The following is a 21,400-nucleotide window of genomic DNA, read 5'->3' as shown; positions in this document are numbered from 1 at the left end:
TTATTTTTGTTACTGTCTTTACACACAATGGTTACATACAAATAGCAAATGCTTTGTATACAAAATTCTCTAAATTATTAGTCCTACCAAAATAAATTCCTACCAAATTTAATAATAAAATATACTTGTAAATTTAATGTTACTTTGAGAAATAATCTATATCCATCATTAGAGAGTTCGTAATGCGGTATACATTCTTCAGCAAATAACGAAGGTTAAGTTATGTACACAAATACACATACGATATAAAATGCAGTTGATTAAAATTTTCTATGACATTTATTGGCCAATAACTGAAACAGTTATTTGTTTTGCTTTATTAAAAAAAATATAATATTTCAGTGAAGTTCATCTAATTACGTAAAGAAAAATTCTTCTAAAAAAGTCAGAAGTACGAGATATAGCATAAAAAAAGTATATTAAAATAGTGCCAATATTTGATAAAACTACCATTACGATATTTACGATAAGTAATATACTATGAAATATTAATCTGCGTGTAATAAAAAATGTTTTATATTCTCGCTGCTAAAGGTATAAAAAAAGACGCCAAGGATTGGCAAAACACTTATAAAATTGGAAATCCAAGCAGTGTAAGTCAAGCTTATATTAGATATTTCTATTTTTCCATGTTTAATGTGTAATAACGCATAATTTAGCGAAATGGCAGTTACTTAATAGTCCTCAAAAATTTAGGCAACATCGCTTGGACATGAAACCGACATTTAGAATGTTATATTTTACTTCCATATTCAATTATATATAATAGTAATTGACATGACACAGTTTTTGAGTAAACTCTCAGGTCAACAAAATGTTAATAGTCAAAAAGAATTTTAATATTATAGTAAAAATTATTAAAAAATAGCATTATACTTGTTGAAATGTGATGACAGAGATTTAATGACAATTGCAAAAGGGTAAATAAGTTAAAATATTTCAAACAGCAAAATTTAAGGAAAAAAACTAATCATACAGAAAACCAGTGTCCAATACGAATCTTGGCTTTTTCTTCTGATACACTTGTCAAGGATTTAATCAGTTATAATATTTTTCATTTTAACAGAAAAATTTTGTAGAACTAAGGCCAAAAGACGATTATGATTAGCGCCGAACTTTTTTTGTTGCTTACCGTTACTTTATTTGTAATGGTTGTTGGATATAGCGGCCCCGGAAAACCAATTCGAATCCCAGATATGTCCCCAGGAACAACCCCGGGGACTCTTACTGAAATGGACGGATCAATAACTCGTAAGTATCTGTTTTTGATTTTTATCTAGGTAACTTAAAGTTTTGAACATTCTGCTAAAGACGTTTGACTTGATTGATTGACTTTTATTGCGATTTATTTTATGGGTGCACAACCTTTTTGCAGAAAATTAAAAAAAATTTAATTATTGTAATTTATACATATATATATATATATATATATATATATATATATATATATATATATATATATATATATATATATATATATATATATATATATATATATATATATATATATATATATATATATATATATATATATATATATATATATATATATATATATATATATATATATATATATATATATATATATATATATATATATATATATATATATATATATATATATATATATATAAAACATAAAATGCTTCAAATAATCTTTCATGTTATTCCTTTTCCTGCAAATCCTTTTCTTAATTTATTATTTAAAACGGAACACTTTTCCCCACATTTAAATTCACATCCAGTCTTTTCTTATTTTTGGTCCAAGCATGCATTAATTAAAAGTAAGACATTTTTCCCTTTGCTCTTCGTGGGAATCGCGTGACCTATTTAATAAACCAATTACAAATACTAAGTTTTCCCTTACTCCCTAAAATTAAATATATATATACACTATCTGGAAGAAAGTGACGGGACACGACACTATAACGACATAAACCCATATTTATTAAAATTAGTAGGAGGTATGGCCTCCTTTGGCTGCGATCACAGCTGCAACCCTTCTGGGCATGCTTTCCACTTAATTAGCCATAGTGGCAAGAGGAATTTCCTTCCAAATGTTTAACAGGAAGTTCCATAGTTCATGCTTGCTTTTGGGGAGTGGGGTGCAGGCCCTCAACCGACGGTTCAATTCGTCCCAGAGAGTCCCTCAGTCTTGTAGAGACACAAAACACGTGAAACAGTTGATTTTGAGCAGTTACGGAGACGGGATATCTCAATAATTCACACATTGGCAAGATGTAATCCAACTAACACACTTTTCACGAACTCAGACAACTCTTTACGTGGCGGCATCTTGACAAAAACAAATCTAGTCGACTCCACAGAGTATTTATAGGATATGGCTGACACGTGATACCTATTATTGCGCATGCGTCGGAAAAAAATTTCGAAAAATTTATAAAAGTTAATTAAACCCCGGATTTATTTTTAAATCCGGGAAGATATTTTACTTCAAATTTAAGGAATACCACAAGGATCTACTTTTTCTTATCTCTTAGCTAACTTATTTTTGCATTATTATGAAAAAAATTATACTCTTAATACTAAATTTGTTTTTAGATATATTGATGATTAATGGACATTTAATTATCTTAAATTTTCACGATTATTCTAATTTATTAAATAATATTTACAACGAGGAATTAATCTTTCTTCGGAAATTATGATGATAATCTAATATATATATTTCTCTTACGTGGCTCCCAAATTTTGGCTGTATTTCTTTTCCGCCGGTGGCAGCGTTTGCTTTGTTTTGTTTACGTTACTATTTCTCTCACACGGCGAATCGACCAATGATTGCCGCAAAAAATGCCAAATCTAGCTGAGGTGGCTCAACATATAGCGCTTTTAAAAACGGAAACGGAAATAACCAGAGAGCATAAGCTGCGGCAATCTCATACTATTAAGCTAGGCAGAAGTGAGTAATCTTTGTCGATAGATCTCTATTTTATTATTTTGTCGAAAGCGCTTTTTTCACGAATTTATATATTAGAATTTATTTGACGATTTTTGATTTATATCACGAATTATACTATAGCACATTTCTAATAGGCTTAATGAATTACATGTCATTTATTTCATTTCAATTCAAATTATTTTAATGACTTAGTATTTACTAAAAAGATTTAATTTTTTTTTTTAAAGTTTTTATATGGATTTGAATAATTGTGTTGAATTCTTAGAATTTTGTGCATTTGCAGTGTAACTAAGTTAGCGAACCGTGTAACGAAGCTAGCTTGGTTTGCAAAGCAAACCATATAAGATTGCGTAGCAATTTTCGGGGGTTGGCGAGCGTTAGCGAGCAGGGGGCACAGCCCACTAGTATTAATTACAATTTTTTGTATTTGGGTAGTATAAAAGAAGAAAATATCTGTTTGTTGATTTATAAGATGAAAGGAATTATTTTAACTTTAATGTAAATAAACTAATTAGTTGGAATTCTGAGACATCTAATAACATCTACTTAAATACCATTTTCAATCAAATGAATGGAATTAAAAGAATATGTACTAATGTTTATTTAGCAAAAACAAATGGACAATCTCTAAAAAACTTGATAAAAAACAATGGATACCCAACATGTATATTATGTTAAATGTATATTATTGTAAATAAATATACTAATAAACTTATTTGCTAATTCATACAATTTTTGCCATGTGCAAATACATTTCAGGCAATTCCATGGCTAAAATTATGTGCAAAACAGGCAATTCATGTTTTTTTCTCTTTCTATTTTATTTTATTTATTTATTTTCTTAAATAAAGGAGAATTTACTAAAATTATTAATTATTAACTTCTTTAAATTATACAGTATAATAATACCTCGCGCGCATCCATTTTCGGGCCCTTCCTTGGTAACTAACAAATCAAATGCACTTTAGTACTGCAGTAAGAACACACTATAAAACAAAACCCCTCTTTTTACGCTTTTACCCTAATTTGCACTTCTGTTTTCATATTTTGTAATCAGGCAATCTTGTTACGAAACTATTTAAAATCATTCCTGAAAAATTTCCCGTTCATGTAAGTTCATTTGAATTCGCTACTCGCTTTATGGATTTCGTTTTATGTTTCATTCTGCTTTTTCTTTTTTTTCCTTTTCTGTTTTTACGTCATATTTTTACTTAATGTGTTCTATTTTATTTGTTGCAAATTTTTCTATGTCAAACTTTTTGAGTGCTACTCACACTATTGTATATATATATTTTGTTTTGATTATTTTGATACAATATTAGAAAGCAATCCTTTATGCGGATATAATCGAGGAAGCTGATGAAAAGATTATATCTTTCTTACTGGATTTTTATTTTTTTCCTTTTCTCGGAACTTTTTTACCGAATATTTTTATTATTATTTTTCTTTTTCTCTTTTTTCATTGTTCTGTAATTTTTCCATGCTTTCTCTTCATTTTGAACTTGTTTTATGAGTTCTATATACTTACAGATAATGCGCAATAAATAAATCTTATTGTTTTTCTCAATTATCTTCGTTTTTTTTTTTTTTTTTTTTTTTGTCTTTTGGTCCTTTTTGTATTTATTTATTATGCTATTATATATATATATATATATATATATATATATATATATATATATATATATATATATATATATATATATATATATATATATATATTCCTAATAATATTTTGTGTGTTCTTTCCAAAGTTCTCTGTTACTCAAGGGAATACGGAATTGTTGTTGCTCCAGGAAAACCATATCATGTTCCTGGTAAATGCGAAGTAGTAATATGTAACAAAGGGAATATCAAGGCTTCAACACAAAGGTGAGCATGATTATAACTACTGTTTCAAAGATCTTACCATACCAAACACTAAATATTTTTCGTATAGCATCAAGAAATTATGAAGAATTAACAAGTATTGATAGCAGAGGGTCCCTCTTTCTTTCAGCTATGAAACCTTAAATGATAAAGCCTCTCGTAGTGGAACTCAGACTTTGTAAATAAACTTCATTAACAGCTGCGAATATGCTATTTTAAATAAACTACAAATTAATTTAGAATGTGACGAACACTGTTAGAAATTTCTCTTAAAAAATGGTTAAATAACAATTTATTGAATGGTTATTTTACTATATTTAATTAAAACAGTCAAATAACCATTAATAAAAGGGTAATCTAACTTTTAAGTTTGAAAAAAACTGTTTATTAACTGCTTTAACCTAATACGGATATACAACCAGAATTTTATCGCACCAATCAGAACCACCTAATGAAGCTACTTAGTTCCTTGCAACCTGACCCACATTATTTCGCCATTCCCTTCAACTCATGACGAATTTCCAGTGTCCGCCACTCTCCAATGCCCATTACCTTACAAAAAGCAAAACTCAAGTTAAATAGTTAATTTTTTTTAACGTTTTTGAGAAATGCTAATTGTAAATGGTTATAAAAAACGTATAGTTTTGTATTCGTGGTTTCATAACCATATTTTTTGTAAATGGTTTCAAAACCATAAAGGAAAAAAACTTTCTTTACCGTAAGCTTTACTGTTAATCGGATGAACAGCTGCCAGATATTTCACCATAATTTTGGAATGAAAATTTTAACTGCGTCTGAAATTTTTTATTGGTATATTGATGAGCATATATATATATATATATATATATATATATATATATATATATATATTATTTATACGTGCCATAAGATATTACTTTATTTATGCTTCTGTTTTCATATTTTGTAATCTGGCAAATCTTATTACAAAAATATTTTAAATCATTCTTGAAAGATTCCGGTACGCGTAAGTTCATTTTAATTCACTCCTCATTATGTAGATTTCCATCCGTATACTGTTCTCTAATCTCCTTACATTTTATTTTCTGTTTTTTGCTTGATATATTTGTTTGTTTTTTCGTATATATTTTTTACTTAATGGGTTATAATTTCGTTTCAATTTTTTTGAGGGCTCCTCACACTATTGTATTGATTATTTTGCTTTGGCTATATTAATACAATATTAGAAAGCACTCCTTTTTGCGGATATAATCGTGTGGGCTGATAAAGAGATTATATCTTTTCTTTGTTTTGTTTTCCGGATTTTCAATTTCTTTTTGGGGTTTTTTAGATAATTAAAAATTATATTTTTTTAAATACTTTTGAAAAATATTTTTTTAATAATTTTCTTCTCTTGTCCTTATTTTTTATTATTTTCCATATTTTCTTAATATTTTAGCTTATATATATATATATATATATATATATATATATATATATGCATAAGTATTTTCTTTCAATATTCTTTCAGTTGTGGAGATGCACCCCCAGATTGCAAACCTGTAAAAGGGGATCCATCAAAGACCTTTCCTGACTGCTGTGATGGGTGCCAACCTAATTAATGAAACAAAGGACACAATAAAGATTATTCGAAATAAATAATAAAGATTGTTTCTTCTTTGACCACATTTGTTGTGTTTAAATAAAACAAAAAAAATAATTTCTAATAAATGTTTTTATGTGCAGTACTGCCATCTAATAGAAGTTGGTTTGAAAACATATAAAGCATCTATCTGGAAACAACACTAAGAAACAGTTTGATGTATAAAAGTTCCTTTGGAAAATGTGTAAAATTACTACCATGTTTCACTATCATTCTATATCTTACCATTCATTACTATATTTAATTTTTTTTATCTAAACAACACTAATTCACAATAATTCAACAAAAAAAAAAGACTTTTGACAACCATTAGAAATTTTTGTTGCAAGAAAAACTGTAAATTCTGGCTAATTTTGAAAGGTGTAACAAGGGAACCACCCCAAAATTCACTTATAAAATGTTCTGACAACGTGTATAAGATTTTATTTGATTCATTTTCGTGGAATTTAAGACTTTATTTTTATTAAAAAAAATATATCAACAACTTTCTCCATCTGAGATATTTAGTAAAATTATAACGTTTCAAAATTTTTATATTTGGAAATGATTTGCTTAGTTTGTGAGGAATTTTATTTATACTTCTATTATGCTTAGTTTTAAAATATAATAATAATAATTTCTAACACGTGAAAAAAGATTATTGCTACGAATTTCCACTGCAGAAGTTAATATTCATTATAAACTCTAATTGACACCCGATGGTTGAGTGGTAGCGCTTCGAGCTCTCGTGCCACAGGTCCTGGGTTTGATCATCAGGCCGGGCAAAGTTGATTCAGGCTTTCATCCCATCAGTGGGCCGATAAAATGGATTAAACACTGGGGGTTCTGCCTTCGGCTGGCCATCCAACCGGAACATCTGCTGCTGCCCCCCATTTCCTGCTCCTGCCCTCTGCTATTGTCTTCGTCACGTCTTAAAAATTTTTTAATTTTTGCCGTTTTTTATATTTTTGCTTCAATTTTTGTCTCCACAAAGTAGTCTTTATTAAATGATTACTTATCTGATAGATCTTTTATTCCATCAGGTTAATAACATTGATTGAACTGGATTGATAAAAATGTGTTTGAATGAAGCGGAGATTAAGGACATAAATAAAATCATCGTAGATATGTAAATTAGCGAAGAGTACCTGTTAAATTTTCATTAATTATAAAATTTTTAGTTGAATACAATCATAAATTTTGAAAAGAAAGGAGTCCGTATTAATGATGTCAATTATTCTTTTTTTAAATAACCAAAAAACGAGTTACAAAAACTTACGAAAAAATATATACTGTGGCAGAAGAATTGTCAAGAGTAAATTAGCGTGATCCCATAATTTACCATTTTAACAAATTTATCCTATTTGAATTATTAATAATTTTAATTGTTTTTAAACAAAATCATAAAGAGATTAATCAAACTATGAAATCATGATTATTTATTAGATATATGAAGAGCCTTTCAATTCGCATATTTTATTAAATCGCACTATTCAGAAAATATTAAGTATTCCTTTTCTTTTTCAAAATAATTCGTGAGTAATGAAAATTCTTAAAAACACAAATATACTTAGATACACTAAGGGAAAAAGTATGTTAAAAACATCCAGAATATGGAAGAATTTATCGTTCTCCTGGCTCTATGGAAACACCAAAAAAAATCATTTTTACCAAAGCGCTGGGGAAAAAATCTGAATTTTGTGCAATAGCATATAACTATAAAAATATTTTTTTCAATTAGAAATATATATATATATATATATATATATATATATATATATATATATATATATATATATAAATCGCACAGTCAAAATTCAAAGCTAAATGTAAGTATAGCAAATTCATATTGTATCGTGCGCATCGTATCTATGGTAAGGATCTTGGTAAAATTAATCATAATGATTGGTTTTTTCAAATGTAATAAACTTTTGTTAAAGTTGTCAAATTTGGTAATTTCATCATGACGTCATTTAAATACAATATACTTATTAACCAGAATTATGCGGGATTTTCTTTTAAACCAAAAATGTCATTGTAATTTAGCAGAGTTTTTTTTCTCAGAGTATAACAATGCCTTATATTATATTTTATCTGATTACTGGGAAATCTCAAGGGAGCAAAGATCATGATTTCAGAACTACAACTAAATTTTACAGTTATGAAAAAACAGTTTAGGGGGAAAAAATCTGAATTTTGTGCAATAGCACATAACTATAAAAATATTTTTTTCTTTTTTTCAAATAGAAATATATATATATATATATATATATATATATATATATATATATATATATATATATATATATATATATATATATATATATATATATATATATATATATATATATATATATATATAAATCGCACAGTCAAAAATCAAAGCTAAATGTAAGTATAGCAAATTCATATCGTATCGTGCGTATCGTAGAGAATCTGTTATTAAAATGTTTAGTACAACTTTAATCAAACTTGGCATTTATTTGTTATTATTAATTAAGTGAAATAATGAATTTCATTTATAATGATTTATTCGCAAAAGAAAAATTACTTTAACTCTCCTAAATTTCTTTAAGTAAAAAAAAAAATACATACATCAAGAACATTGAACAATACATTTTAAAACAAAAAATAAACTTTAAAAAAATTACTCAGTTCAATGACACTGATCAAGAATTGAAATATGGCATAACTAAAACTGAAATATAATTCTTAGTGAATGGCTCTTAAAAGCTAAAACATAGCTCTAAATTTTAGTTAAACCTGCTTTAATTAATGAGCAAAATTAAAAAAAAAATACAGTGTAGTTTGTTCAGATAAATTGTATAATTAGAACCTTTCCTTCTTGCAAAACTCATAATTTAGTTTGTATCGGCGTTTAATTGTCCTCGCGAGAAAAGTCATCCAAAAATTTATGAACATATAAGTTCAAGTATAGTTTGTCTATGGCAAGAACTCCCCCCTCCTCCAACCACCAAGTGTGAGGTAGTCTGCTACCATGGAAACAGGAATAGCGCATTTCAGGGAGGGTAGTTTCTTTTTACTCTAGGGCTAACACAATAGACCGGCATTCTCAATATTGATCCTCTGTAGAGATAATGCCATTCCCCGCTTTAGTAACCCGACAACTTAAGAGCAAAATCTATCAAAAGAGCAGTTTAACGAGAGCCGATACCGAGCATAGATACTTAACTTCGGTGATCTACTGGGATCCGTAACTTACGATCAGAAAAATATCGATAGCGAGCCGTGATGGCTCAGAGGGCAGAGCGTTCGCCTTACAATGAGGTGAACCTGGTTCGAATCCCACCAATGGATGGTCGATACGAATCCGCATCTGGCTTGCACCGACCATAGTGCTGACGTGAAATATCCTCAGTGGTGGACAAATTACGGGTTAATCTCGAGAGTATAAAATTTAATTTAATATAATTTTTTCATTCTGTTGTCTTTTGGATACATAGGTATCATACAATAAAGAGAATTTTAACACTGAAAATAAATGTTCCATTTTGAAAGCACTTTAGGAATTATTTTCTAATAAAATACTTATAAAAAACCTAGAATAGATTAAAGAGCCATTAAGGTAAAGACAAAATCTCGAGAGTATAAAATTTAATTTAATATAATTTTTTCATTCTGTTGTCTTTTGGATACATAGGTATCATACAATAAAGAGAATTTTAACACTGAAAATAAATGTTCCATTTTGAAAGCACTTTAGGAATTATTTTCTAATAAAATACTTATAAAAAACCTAGAATAGATTAAAGAGCCATTAAGGTAAAGACAAAATCTCGAGAGTATAAAATTTAATTTAATATAATTTTTTCATTCTGTTGTCTTTTGGATACATAGGTATCATACAATAAAGAGAATTTTAACACTGAAAATAAATGTTCCATTTTGAAAGCCCTTTAGGAATTATTTTCTAATAAAATACTTACAAAAAACCTAGAATAGATGAAAAAACCTTTAAGGTAAAGATGAAATCTCGAGAGTATAAAAAATAATATCATTTTATCAAATCAACAAAGCCGTGACATCATGTTAATAGTTGTGCCAATGCATCATTCGTAAGTCATTTCATTCGAGGCATATCTGCTGTCTAAATATAAAACTCAATTAATTCAATTGGAAAAATCAGTTTATTTCTTTTTCAGCATTATATAAAGTTAATACAAGCGAATCTGAAATCCCATATAGAACATAGGTAAGTTACGCCCTTTTTTTTTCTTTTGTCTGGAAGCAGGTTGCCTGGTTTTAGTGCACAATTTTTAAACAATCATTTTTGAAGTTCCATATTCCAAAGATCATTTATAAAAATAATGGTTTTATTCATTGAATGTTAATCAATTGAAGTTCAATTGTAAAAATTGTATTTTTAAAAAGACAGAATTTGAAGTTTTTCGAGATTAAAAATCGTACAGTAAAAATTCTAAGCAATTATATAAAAATCAAAACAGAACAATATGAGTTATGTAAATATAATTAACTCAAGTTGCTTAAGTGAGAGCGGATTTAATTTTTGCTTCTTACTCGTTCTTGTGGTATCGCAGTGAAATTGTTATTAAAATTTTTAGTACATTTGCTGACATTAAAAAAAAAAACAATAATTAATCTAATAGTCTAGTACTAATTACCAATGATGCTTTAGAGGGATAATGAGTCAAATTTTATTTTATTTTATATCCGTCGTTGAACTGTCGACCCAATTTTTTGGGTTTACGACTACTAATGTTCAGCTCCATAGCCTTGTAATTCTGAACCCAATCCAGAAGACAAGGGATCTCCTGGATCAAGTATTGAACGAAATTTGCCTTTCGTGGAGATGTTTTGGTGGAACTAACTCACCTTTGCCTTATATGGAAAGGAAGACCACGAAAATTTCCCACGGTTACCCTGACGGCAAAGGGACTCTAACCCATGATCCGTCTACCACTGAAGATATTTCACGTCAGCACTGTGGTCGGCTCATGTCGGATGCGGATTGGTTTCGACCAGCCATTGCTGGGAATCCGAACCCGGTGCACCTCATTGGAAGGCGAACAGTCTATCCCCTAAGCCATCGCGGTTCTCAAATTAGATGCTCAAATTAGCATCTTCGTCAAATTCAAACTGCTCACTCATTTGCTCTTGTTGATTCTACAAGACAATAAATTTCATTTGCAAGGGTTTTTTTGCCAAAGTAAAACGAATTTTGTTATAAATTTCTGTTAGTTAAAAGAATACACAAATCTAAAATAGTAAACAAAATATAGTAAAGCAACAAAAAAATGAAAAATAAAAAAAAGATAAAAAAACATTTAAAAAAATGGTTTAGCTTAATGAAGAAATAGATCAAGAAATAGATCACAGCATGACCAATTATGTGAATATTTACGTTAAAAAGTTAAATAAAACTGGTTAGCAATCTGAAGTCTATTCTAAATACCAATTAAATGTGGAAAGACTGATTTTAACTTTTTTAGGCAAAGGCCTCATTTTCTTTTTCTTTTCCTAATTTTGAGACCCAGGCAAAATTGTTCTATGTTTTGAATGTGTACTCAAATATATAATTAACTAGGTGGCTTCGTCCCCTGCTCGCTGACGCTCGCCAACCCCCGGAACTGCTGTCGCAGTTCATTTCGGATTGCTTCGATCCGATGCTTGCTTTGCTCGCTCATTGGATACGTTCTTAACGTCTAGCTTTTGTATACTTTTTTGAACACTGAAGTTCCGAAAACTTTTCACTGTAGAAAATTCTAAACCTGTACATTTCAATATTAATTTGAAATTGCAAACAGTTCACATATTTTTCTTAATCACACTATTCTAAATTTCAGTTGTTGAGAAAAGTAACTGTTGTAAGTTTTGTTTTAAAGTCTTTCCCACCAGAGAGCTAAAACCATGTGTTGTAAAACAATATACGAAATAGTACTAAACGCCGGATGTAATGCATCGGCTTCGATGAAGATAATTTTGTGAGAATATTTTTGATAATTCAGTGAGAATTCACTCGATTAGCCATATGATGCTCACTACGTGCTCTTGCGCGCCGAAGCCCATCAATTAAAAATGAAAACTGTTGCCAACGCGAGAAAAGAAATATCATCGGTTTTATTGATACATACGTACGTATTAGCGTTTTATATAATACAGATTTACAGTGCGCCAAACAAAAAATAAACAAATCGATATGAAAAACTTCTGATCTAATGATCGGATCTTTTAAGACTATATCTTAATAGTTCGAAGGGGTGATTACAAATATGCTGATTAATGAATACAGACGATATTTTGAAATATGAAATCAGACACAAAAACGTACTTTCTCTGAATAAACATACCTTTTCTTCGACGGATTCGGATTTCTGACCACAGAAATCCGGGGGGTAGCGGTAATCTGGGAAATATTGTCTCCTCAGTTAGGTTAGAAAAGCGTTCCAAAGATTGGATCCCATAATGTTAATTTTACTTTCTGCGTATTTCGTTATATCTCGAGAACTTTTAAAGCGCGATTTGAAGAAGAAAAATATAACATAAATATAAACTTCGTTTATCCAAAGATAATTATTATTGATGATAATTGGCATAAAGTATTCGAGTATTAGAATTTAATAAATTTAAAAGGCTTGAAATTTAAATGCCGTTTGGAGAAATAAGAATACCACTGTTAAACATTACCACTGACGGGGAAATGTAATTTTTTTTTTTAATTTTCGATAACTTATGTCAGTTTGCATATTTGTTTCTGGCAGTTTTACTTCAGCGCTTAAACTATGCATTTAGCTAATTTTCAGGTTATTTAACTTTTTTCTAGTGTTTTCGTAAGTTTATTTTATCAATAATATTAACTTTTTATCAATCATAGTGTTTATTGTATTGGAAAGAATTTTTATTTATTTATCATGTTGTTTATTTTATAATTCTTTTGTCATGTTTTAAATAATTTTACTATAATTCATAGTAAAATTATATAATTATATTTTTAGGGAGTTCTATTGCATTTTATTCTATCGAGACAGTTAATATACAAATTTAATTATGATATAATTGCAAATCCAATCTATATCTAGTTATTTTAACCATATTAATATTATAATTTCACGAATATATTTATTTGGGCCTGAAAATAACTGTACCAATTTGAAGATTTGAACATTTTAGTATTTATTACTGCAATGCTAAGATTACTTATTTAATAAATGCAATTATTATTAATTTTACAAATCATATTATAATTATTTTTTTTTCTTTTAACCAACAAGTTGATTAAAAAAAGTTGGTTTTTCTCTTTTAACAACTTTTTTTAAAAAAAAAACCTTTTGGCTTTTAGATTTCCACGCTTTAATATTTGCTTTTTAGTACTTGCCTCTTCACTTACCGTGTTCTGGTGACTTTGTCCTTCCCTTGGAATAACATTCTCATCATACAAGGGACATGCGAAATAAATTTTTGGATCTTAGCGAACTTCAGCACCTTCAGTCTTACCTGGTGTCATCTTTGAATATTTATCCTTTTTAGAGAAACTTTGATTTACCTTAGAACATTTTTTATCCTACAGGCACTTAGCCTTGAAAGGGGGACCCTTGAACTTTCGAACTTTTAGTTGACTATTTTAGTTATTCTATTCATCTTCTTTTAGTGTCTTATATGTTAATGTGATTTTTCATATTTTTACCATTTGATGTTACCTGACCTTACTCTTTATACGTTTTTACCTGCATTTTTGACGCTTTTATTTTGTTAAATTTTACTCATTCAGGTGTTTTAGGCTGCTTTAACTTTTTTTGAGAATTCTGTTCCATTTTTATCTGTTTGATCTTTTCGATATTGTGATTTTTCTTATGTGTATCAATCCTTTTGGTTTCAATTCTACTTTACTGTAATTTTGTTGTGTTTAGTTTACGTGACAACAGGTGAAACCCTTATCCGAAAACTCCTTCGGGAGTAGGTCGGTTACTATTAGTCTTAACCAACATCTGCAGTTACGACGACGTCTATTGTCAATAAGTAGCCCATCAAAATTGCAAGATATGACAAAAGGATGGCTTAGTTTCCCTAGAGTTAGTAGCTTGTAAAAGAGTTCGAATCAATAGAGCAATTTTGCAGGCGGTCACAATCCATATGAATTGTATGGCGCATAAAGCAATCAGCTGAATCATTTACTTTTATCACGAGTAAGCGATTATCACTAAGTCTAGCAAATCCTGTTATTATTTATTCAAACAATTTTAGTGTTATTTATTTTTTACAAACATACTGCTATTTATTTTAACAATTATTATTATTTAATTCAACAATCGAATATTTTTTATCAATTCTATTATTATTTATTTTAGGAATCGTAATATTATTTATTTCATCAATCTCCTTTCTATTTATTTTATCAATTCTATCAGTATTTATTCTATCAATTCTGTCATTATTTATTGTATCAATCGTATTTAACAAATCTATTAGAATTTGTTTCAACAATCATAACATTATTTATTTCAACAATCATCTTGTTATTTACTATTTATTTTATCATTCGACTTCATTAATTTACTAACTATTTATTATTTAGATAATGTATTTTTAATCACTTTTTCAGTATTTGTTGTTGCTAACAGCTACATTAGTTTGCATTCTTGTAGAACGTGACATTTTGAAAGGAAAAAGGAGGACGACAATGTTTCAGTACATATTGTTCCTGATTCTTTCACTTATTTGTTTTGTGATAGCCACTGACCCTATAGATATTCAGCCACTGCCAGCAGGTACAACTCCAGCAACGATGAGTGATCCCGTGAGTACTATTTACCATTAATCATTTATTATTACCATTTAATATTACCACCGTTACCATTTACCATTAATATTTGTCGTAACTTGTCATTTTTAACTTTAACTATTGTTGTTGCGCATTTATTAGAAACTTTTGTTGTATTTTTTTGAAGTTATACTTCTTATGCGACTTCCAACAAGGTTGCGTTAAACGTTTAACGCTACATTTTTATTGGCCGGGAAATCACGTGGTAGGATCCAGTTTTCCCTCATTCATTTCCATATTGCTTTTGTTCTCACTGGCATTAAAATAATAAAAGTCATAAAGGTATTGTTTTTTCTATAAATATTTTTTTAGTTTGTTTTGATACACATATAATTTAATAGGGTAGTATTTCGTATTTTCAAATCTAGTGGATAACAATTGTAAAAATGAGGAAAAGCAATACCACGGACGATGCGAAGGATTTAAGGTTATGTCAAGGTACGTCTCTTGTGAATATCAATTGATTGTTTCTCTTCTGAAATTACATTATGATGCATTCACATACATTATTAATACAAATACATTTTTCAGGGTGAGACGATGAGGTAACCACAAGCACTTCCACTGGTTCAAGAGGTTCACGAGGGAAAAATGCACAATATTACCGTGATTACAGAGCACGGAAGCGAGCGGAGCAGGAAAAAGAGTCGTTGAATAGAACTGGTGATCCTTCTACGACTGCTGATTCTTCTACAATTAACGTCGCAGGTTGCGAAGTTTAACTTCTTCCGCGCGGAGGGACTCCACGCACTATTTTTAATTTTAATTTGTTAACATTTTATAAAGCATATTACGAAACAATAGAAAAAAAACTGTAATTGAAAGTTTTGTAATTAAAATTTAGAGTAAATAAACTTGTAAAGCTTTCAGAAAACGCAATCAGCAAATGTTATTTAGTTCTGTTGTCAACATCCTTTTAAGATGTGACTTATCTCATTGTTCCACATTGATTTCATTTGCTTAAAACTTATTAAATTATTAAGAGTATTTTGTATTCGTGGTTTTCTAATTTCGCAGCTTTTGAAATATATTTTACCGATCTTATCAAAGATGATGTGAAACAAGCATACACTACTTTGGCTCCCTTTTTTTTAACTTTTTAAAAGTTCTTTTTTTTTACGTCTTATTATTTTTAAATAAGTAAAAAAAAATTGTTTAAAGCATTATGTCAATCAGACAAATACGAGAAAATCTTCTCCTGGGTGAAGATTGTCAACATGTAACCTAGAATAATGCAAACTTTAAGATGTAACCGTTTAAGAGCTTGATAAGGATTCAAAGTCATGATATTAGTGAACCAGTCTCTTTAGGTATAAAAATCAATCTGGAATTCATCAAACTGTTTGTTTTTCCTATGGTGAATTCCAACATCCTTTCTTATCATAGGCACACATGTATATAAAGCTTCCTTAGAGTTTTAGAATTCCGCTTCGTAGTTTTTTTCTTTAGAAAACATCTTTCCACTGTATGATCTTTCTTATTACAGTAGGAACACATTGTTGGTTTATCATTGCCCAGTAAGCTACCACTGTTCTTAATTCCTTGCAACTTGGGATAGACTTGTTTTCTAGTAGATGAAGTAGTATGGACATGGTCAACTATGTCCACTCTCCTGTCATTCCGCGTTTGTTGTACCCTTCCAGATTCGATTAGGAGCTCTTTTTCTCAACTCGTAAATGTGATCATAAAATCTTTACCTTCTTCTCGATAAAGTATTTGAACTAAGTAATCATAATTGGCTGGTAATCTTCTAATTAATAGGAAGCATGGAAGCTTTTCAGGCATTTCAAAACTTGCATCATTGATTTGTTTTCTTTCATGATTGACTAATTTGCAAAAATTTCCAATCGTCTCCTTATCCGGATCAAACTTTAATTCGAAGAATTTGTTAATAAATCCGGCTGACCATGCTCGGGAGGTCGAAGTTTTCTCTTAAAATAGTTCATTCTGTCCCCCCTTCCTCAGTGTCTGCTCACAGCGTTCGGAACTGCTCGTCAATTCCTTGAAATATATTAGAATAACTCCGAGCTTTTCCCATTTCATCAGAGCGTATGTCTCTGTCTGTTGCATCAGTTGGTAATGGCTTCTTTGTGCCACCAAAAATTCCCAGGAGACTTTATTGATGAGTAACACCTTCATATTTATTACCCAGCTGCTGTAATTGAAAATATTTAGTTTTGGAAATCTCAATATTGAATTGCAGTCGTTCTCAAATCTTTCTAAACTGCCCAGTAGTGAAATAATAATCTTGCTTTTGGTAAAGATAACAAAAGCTTAGCTTAGCAGGGCAAGCAAGGTCCATAACTGGAATAGTTGAGTGCGCAGTGGGAAAAGCTAAATCAGGAGATTTATGATCCATCGAATCCAAAAATATCAGGGATCCGTCAAAAAAGATACGTTTATTCAGAGAGAATACGCTTTTATGTCTGATTTCTTAACTTGAAACATCATCCGCAACTAATTAAGTAGCATATTTGAGGTCATTCCCTCAAATCATTAAAATTCAGTCTTAAAACGTGAAGATCGATCATTAGTTCAAAAGTTATACAGTTCAATTTTGTTTTGTCCATTCTGCATATTTTTTGCATGTTAAATACATTTTCGCTGTCATGAAAAAAAATAATGTTTTAAAAATTAGTTTCAGGTTGAACAAATATACGCTCCTGGCTAACAATCTCACTAATGAAGAGGAAAAGAAAGGGATGTTGACACAAATAAGTGTTATTACTGCTGCAGCAAGTTTCCACTTTCTGTTTATTAAGGGATGATATTGCAATGTAATATATTTTTGGACATACTAAAATACTAAATTTGTAAGTGTATGTTTGCGTTAGTGTGTTAAGATGCTGACAACGAAATACAATCAAATATACCGCTTTATAAACGAAATACTATCAAATAAACCCTTACTTATCAATAAACGCCACCAACATATGTTTAAATTTTTCTTTAGAATTATTACAAGCGATATTTTCACATTGGATTAACATTAGACGCTTGTTGCAGTCAAATGCAAATTATTTTAATAGTTACTTATTTGAAAATGATAAAACAAGCAATGAAAATGTTAGCACAACCAGTCATTTATATGATTTACTGCAGGTAACAATGATTGTGCTGATTAGATTATCCATTCAAACATAAAGATTATGCTTATTTTGTAATAAGAGCATGCTAATAATTTAGCACAATTATGCTATTAAAGACCTGGAAAACAGTCTAACCAAGTAAATGAGCATCTACGTTGAAAAATAAAAAATTAGTTTTTGCATTTACTTGACACGCTGAATTGCTAATTTAAATGAGCTTTTGATTTCCAATCAGCTTTATTTAACTTCTTTAAGCTTGATGAAAATATTATATAGTTTGTATTTTTTTACGCTTTATATTTTTATCCAGGACTTGACTTTTAACTTAATCAATACTTAACACGTACACCTTAAATACTTAACACTACTGTTGGAGCCTACACTCTCGCACTGTTAAGAGTTGAATGGATTTTTTTTCGTTCATAAGACAATTGTGAATCTTGAAAATTCGTAAAAACACAAATACACTTAGATATATACACTGAGGATAAAAGTATGGTCAAACTTTCCAGAAAATGGTAACATTTACCATGTTTCCGGCTCTTTGGAAACACTAAAAAATCATCAATTTCTACCGAAGCGCTGTGGTAAGAGTATTAGTAAAATTAATAACTACGTACGGTTTTACCATATGGGGTAAAATTTGGTTAAAATGGTAAAATTTGATAGTTTTATCATACCATGGTTTAATCACTGTATTTATTGGTTTTATTAACCAGAATTATGTGAGATATATTTTTTTTTAACTAGAAATGCCATTCTCATGAAGTGCAGTAATTTTATCAAAGTTTTCTTTTCTCCGTATACAATGTCTTTATATTTTTTTCTAATTACTGGGCAGTCACTAGAGTGCAAACATCATGATTTTAGAATTACAAAAAATTTACAGATATACCGCAACAGTTTAGGGGGAAAAAACTGAATTTTGCACAACAGCTAATAACTTCAATATATTTTTTCAAATGACCAATTTAACTGTAATGAAAATTACCATTTAAAATAATTCTTTCAGTTAATATAATATAAATTAAAAAATAATTTTCATAAATGTGGTTTGCTTAATATTTTTAATGAAAGATCATTTTAATTTCAAATACAACTACGAGCATTTCAATTGGAGCAAACGGATCAATATCGAAAATTTAGTTTATATCTCTTTTCGAATAGTAAGAAATATATTTAACTTGTAATAATTTCTAAAGAAAAAACTATTCTTTATAACATCTATTTTTATAAACAGAAAACTCAAAACTTTCCTTGATTCAGCTAAGAAGCTATGGAATATTGAAAGTTTTTTAAGGGTTCTGAAACCCCTTAAAGGCAGAATATTTTTTCGTATCGAATTTGTCACGCAATTGGACTTCACAAGTTTGAACACTTAATTATTGCGATACTTTTCAGACATTCAACGTACCCTTGCATAATTGGCATTTCAAAATTAATGAAAATGAATCTAACTTTTGAGTTTGTTAAATGCCTCCCTTTCAATTTTTTTTTATTTCTATACTTAAACTTTGAACATATGACAGACAAATTATCAAGATTGTAGCTTATTGTTTTGATTAAACAAATAAATTTAATATTTTATACTGTTGTCGTCAGGATAAATAGGTATCACGACACGGAAATAAATGCTCCATTTTGAAAGCCCTTTATGAATTATTTTCTAATAAAATACTTCTGAAAAACACAGATTAGCTAAAAAAAATATTTAAGGTATCAAAAAAATCTTAAGAGTATAAAAAATAATGTCATTTTCACAAATCAGCAAAGCCGTGACATCTTGTTATTAGTTGAGCCAATGCATCATTCGTAAGTCATTTCATTAACGACATATCTGCTGTCTAAATATAAAACTCAGTTAATCCAGTTGGAAATTTTAGTTTATTTCTTTTTTTGCATTATATGAAGATAATACTCTCGCATCTAAAATCCCATTTAGAAAAAAAGGTAAGTTCCGATCTTTTTTTTCTTTCTTTTTTTTTCTTTGTCCTTAAGTACCTGTTACCTGCTTTTAGTGTAAAACGTTAAAACTATCATTTCTGTCGTTCATATTACAAAGATAATTTCTAAGACTAATGATTTTATTTTATTAAATACTAGGCGGCTCCGTTGATTAACTTTTCCGTTTTTTAAGAAAGAAAGAATTTAAAGTTTTTCGAGATAAATCATATACTAGGAAAAAAAACTGTAAACTGTTAAACAATATATAAATGTAATAAACTTATTGTTTAAATGAGAGAGGAGTTTATTTTTGCCTCTTACATGTTCTTATGATATCGTAGCGAAGTTGTCCAAGTGAGAGAGGATTTTATTTTTGCCTCTTACATGTTCTTATGATATCGTAGTGAAGTTGTCCAAGTGAGAGAGGATTTTATTTTTGCCTCTTATATACTCTTATGATATCGTAGCGAAGTTGTCCAAGTGAGAAAGGATTTAATTTTTGCCTCTTATATACTCTTATGATATCGTAGTGAAGTTGTCCAAGTGAGAAAGGATTTAATTTTTGTCTCTTACATGTTCTAATGACATCACAGAGAAATTTTAATTGACATATTTAGTGCAACGCATGCTAACATTAAAAAAAACTAATTATCTCAATAACATTTGTCAAGCTGGTCCTAAACCGGAAAAAAACGGACCACCCTAAATAACTTTTGATCTAATGATCGGATCTTCACGATTTAGGATTCAATCTTAGTGGCTCAAGAGGGTGATCATAGCTATTCTAATTAATGAGCTCAGACGATATTTTAAGTTACGAAATCAGGTGCAAAAACATACTTTCTGCGAACATACCTTTTTTTCGACGAATATGGATTTCTGACTCCCAAATTTTAGGGGGTACCCGCAATTTGAGAAACATGGTTCCAATAGTTTGGTAAGGGGAGCGGTCCCATGCTTTAATCCCTTAATGGTAATTTTACTTTTTGCGTATTTTACTTTTTACTTTTCACTTTTAATTTTACTTTTCGCTACAAATTGAATATATTTTAAACGAATTTAAGCATATTTGCCCATAATTATAAAATTTGTTTATCCTAAAATAATTCCTTGCAAAAAAATAACTTTTAGTAAATATTTATTATATTTTATTTATTTATTTAATAATGGTCGAAAACAATTTG

The 21,400-nt window shown here is 29.2% G+C and overlaps 1 protein-coding gene across 1 annotated transcript; it reads left to right on the top strand.

Annotated features, from left to right (window-relative positions):
* The first annotated feature begins 425 nt into the window (after window positions 1-425).
* LOC147802173 (uncharacterized) lies at window positions 426-6,425 on the top strand. Its single transcript, XM_087153243.1, has 4 exons — window positions 426-593; window positions 1,067-1,251; window positions 4,672-4,789; window positions 6,276-6,425. Exons 2-4 carry the CDS (start codon window positions 1,101-1,103, stop codon window positions 6,364-6,366), a joined length of 360 nt encoding a protein of 119 aa, XP_087009369.1. The 5' UTR covers window positions 426-593; window positions 1,067-1,100; the 3' UTR covers window positions 6,367-6,425.
* The last annotated feature ends 14,975 nt before the right edge of the window (window positions 6,426-21,400 follow it).

Source organism: Parasteatoda tepidariorum, chromosome 10 (assembly GCF_982258835.1).
Source record: "Parasteatoda tepidariorum strain Cologne lab strain chromosome 10, Ptep-v5.0, whole genome shotgun sequence".
NCBI lineage: Eukaryota > Metazoa > Arthropoda > Arachnida > Araneae > Theridiidae > Parasteatoda > Parasteatoda tepidariorum.
Note: the sequence above shows the minus strand (reverse complement) of the source record. Positions and strands in the feature narration are given on the sequence as shown.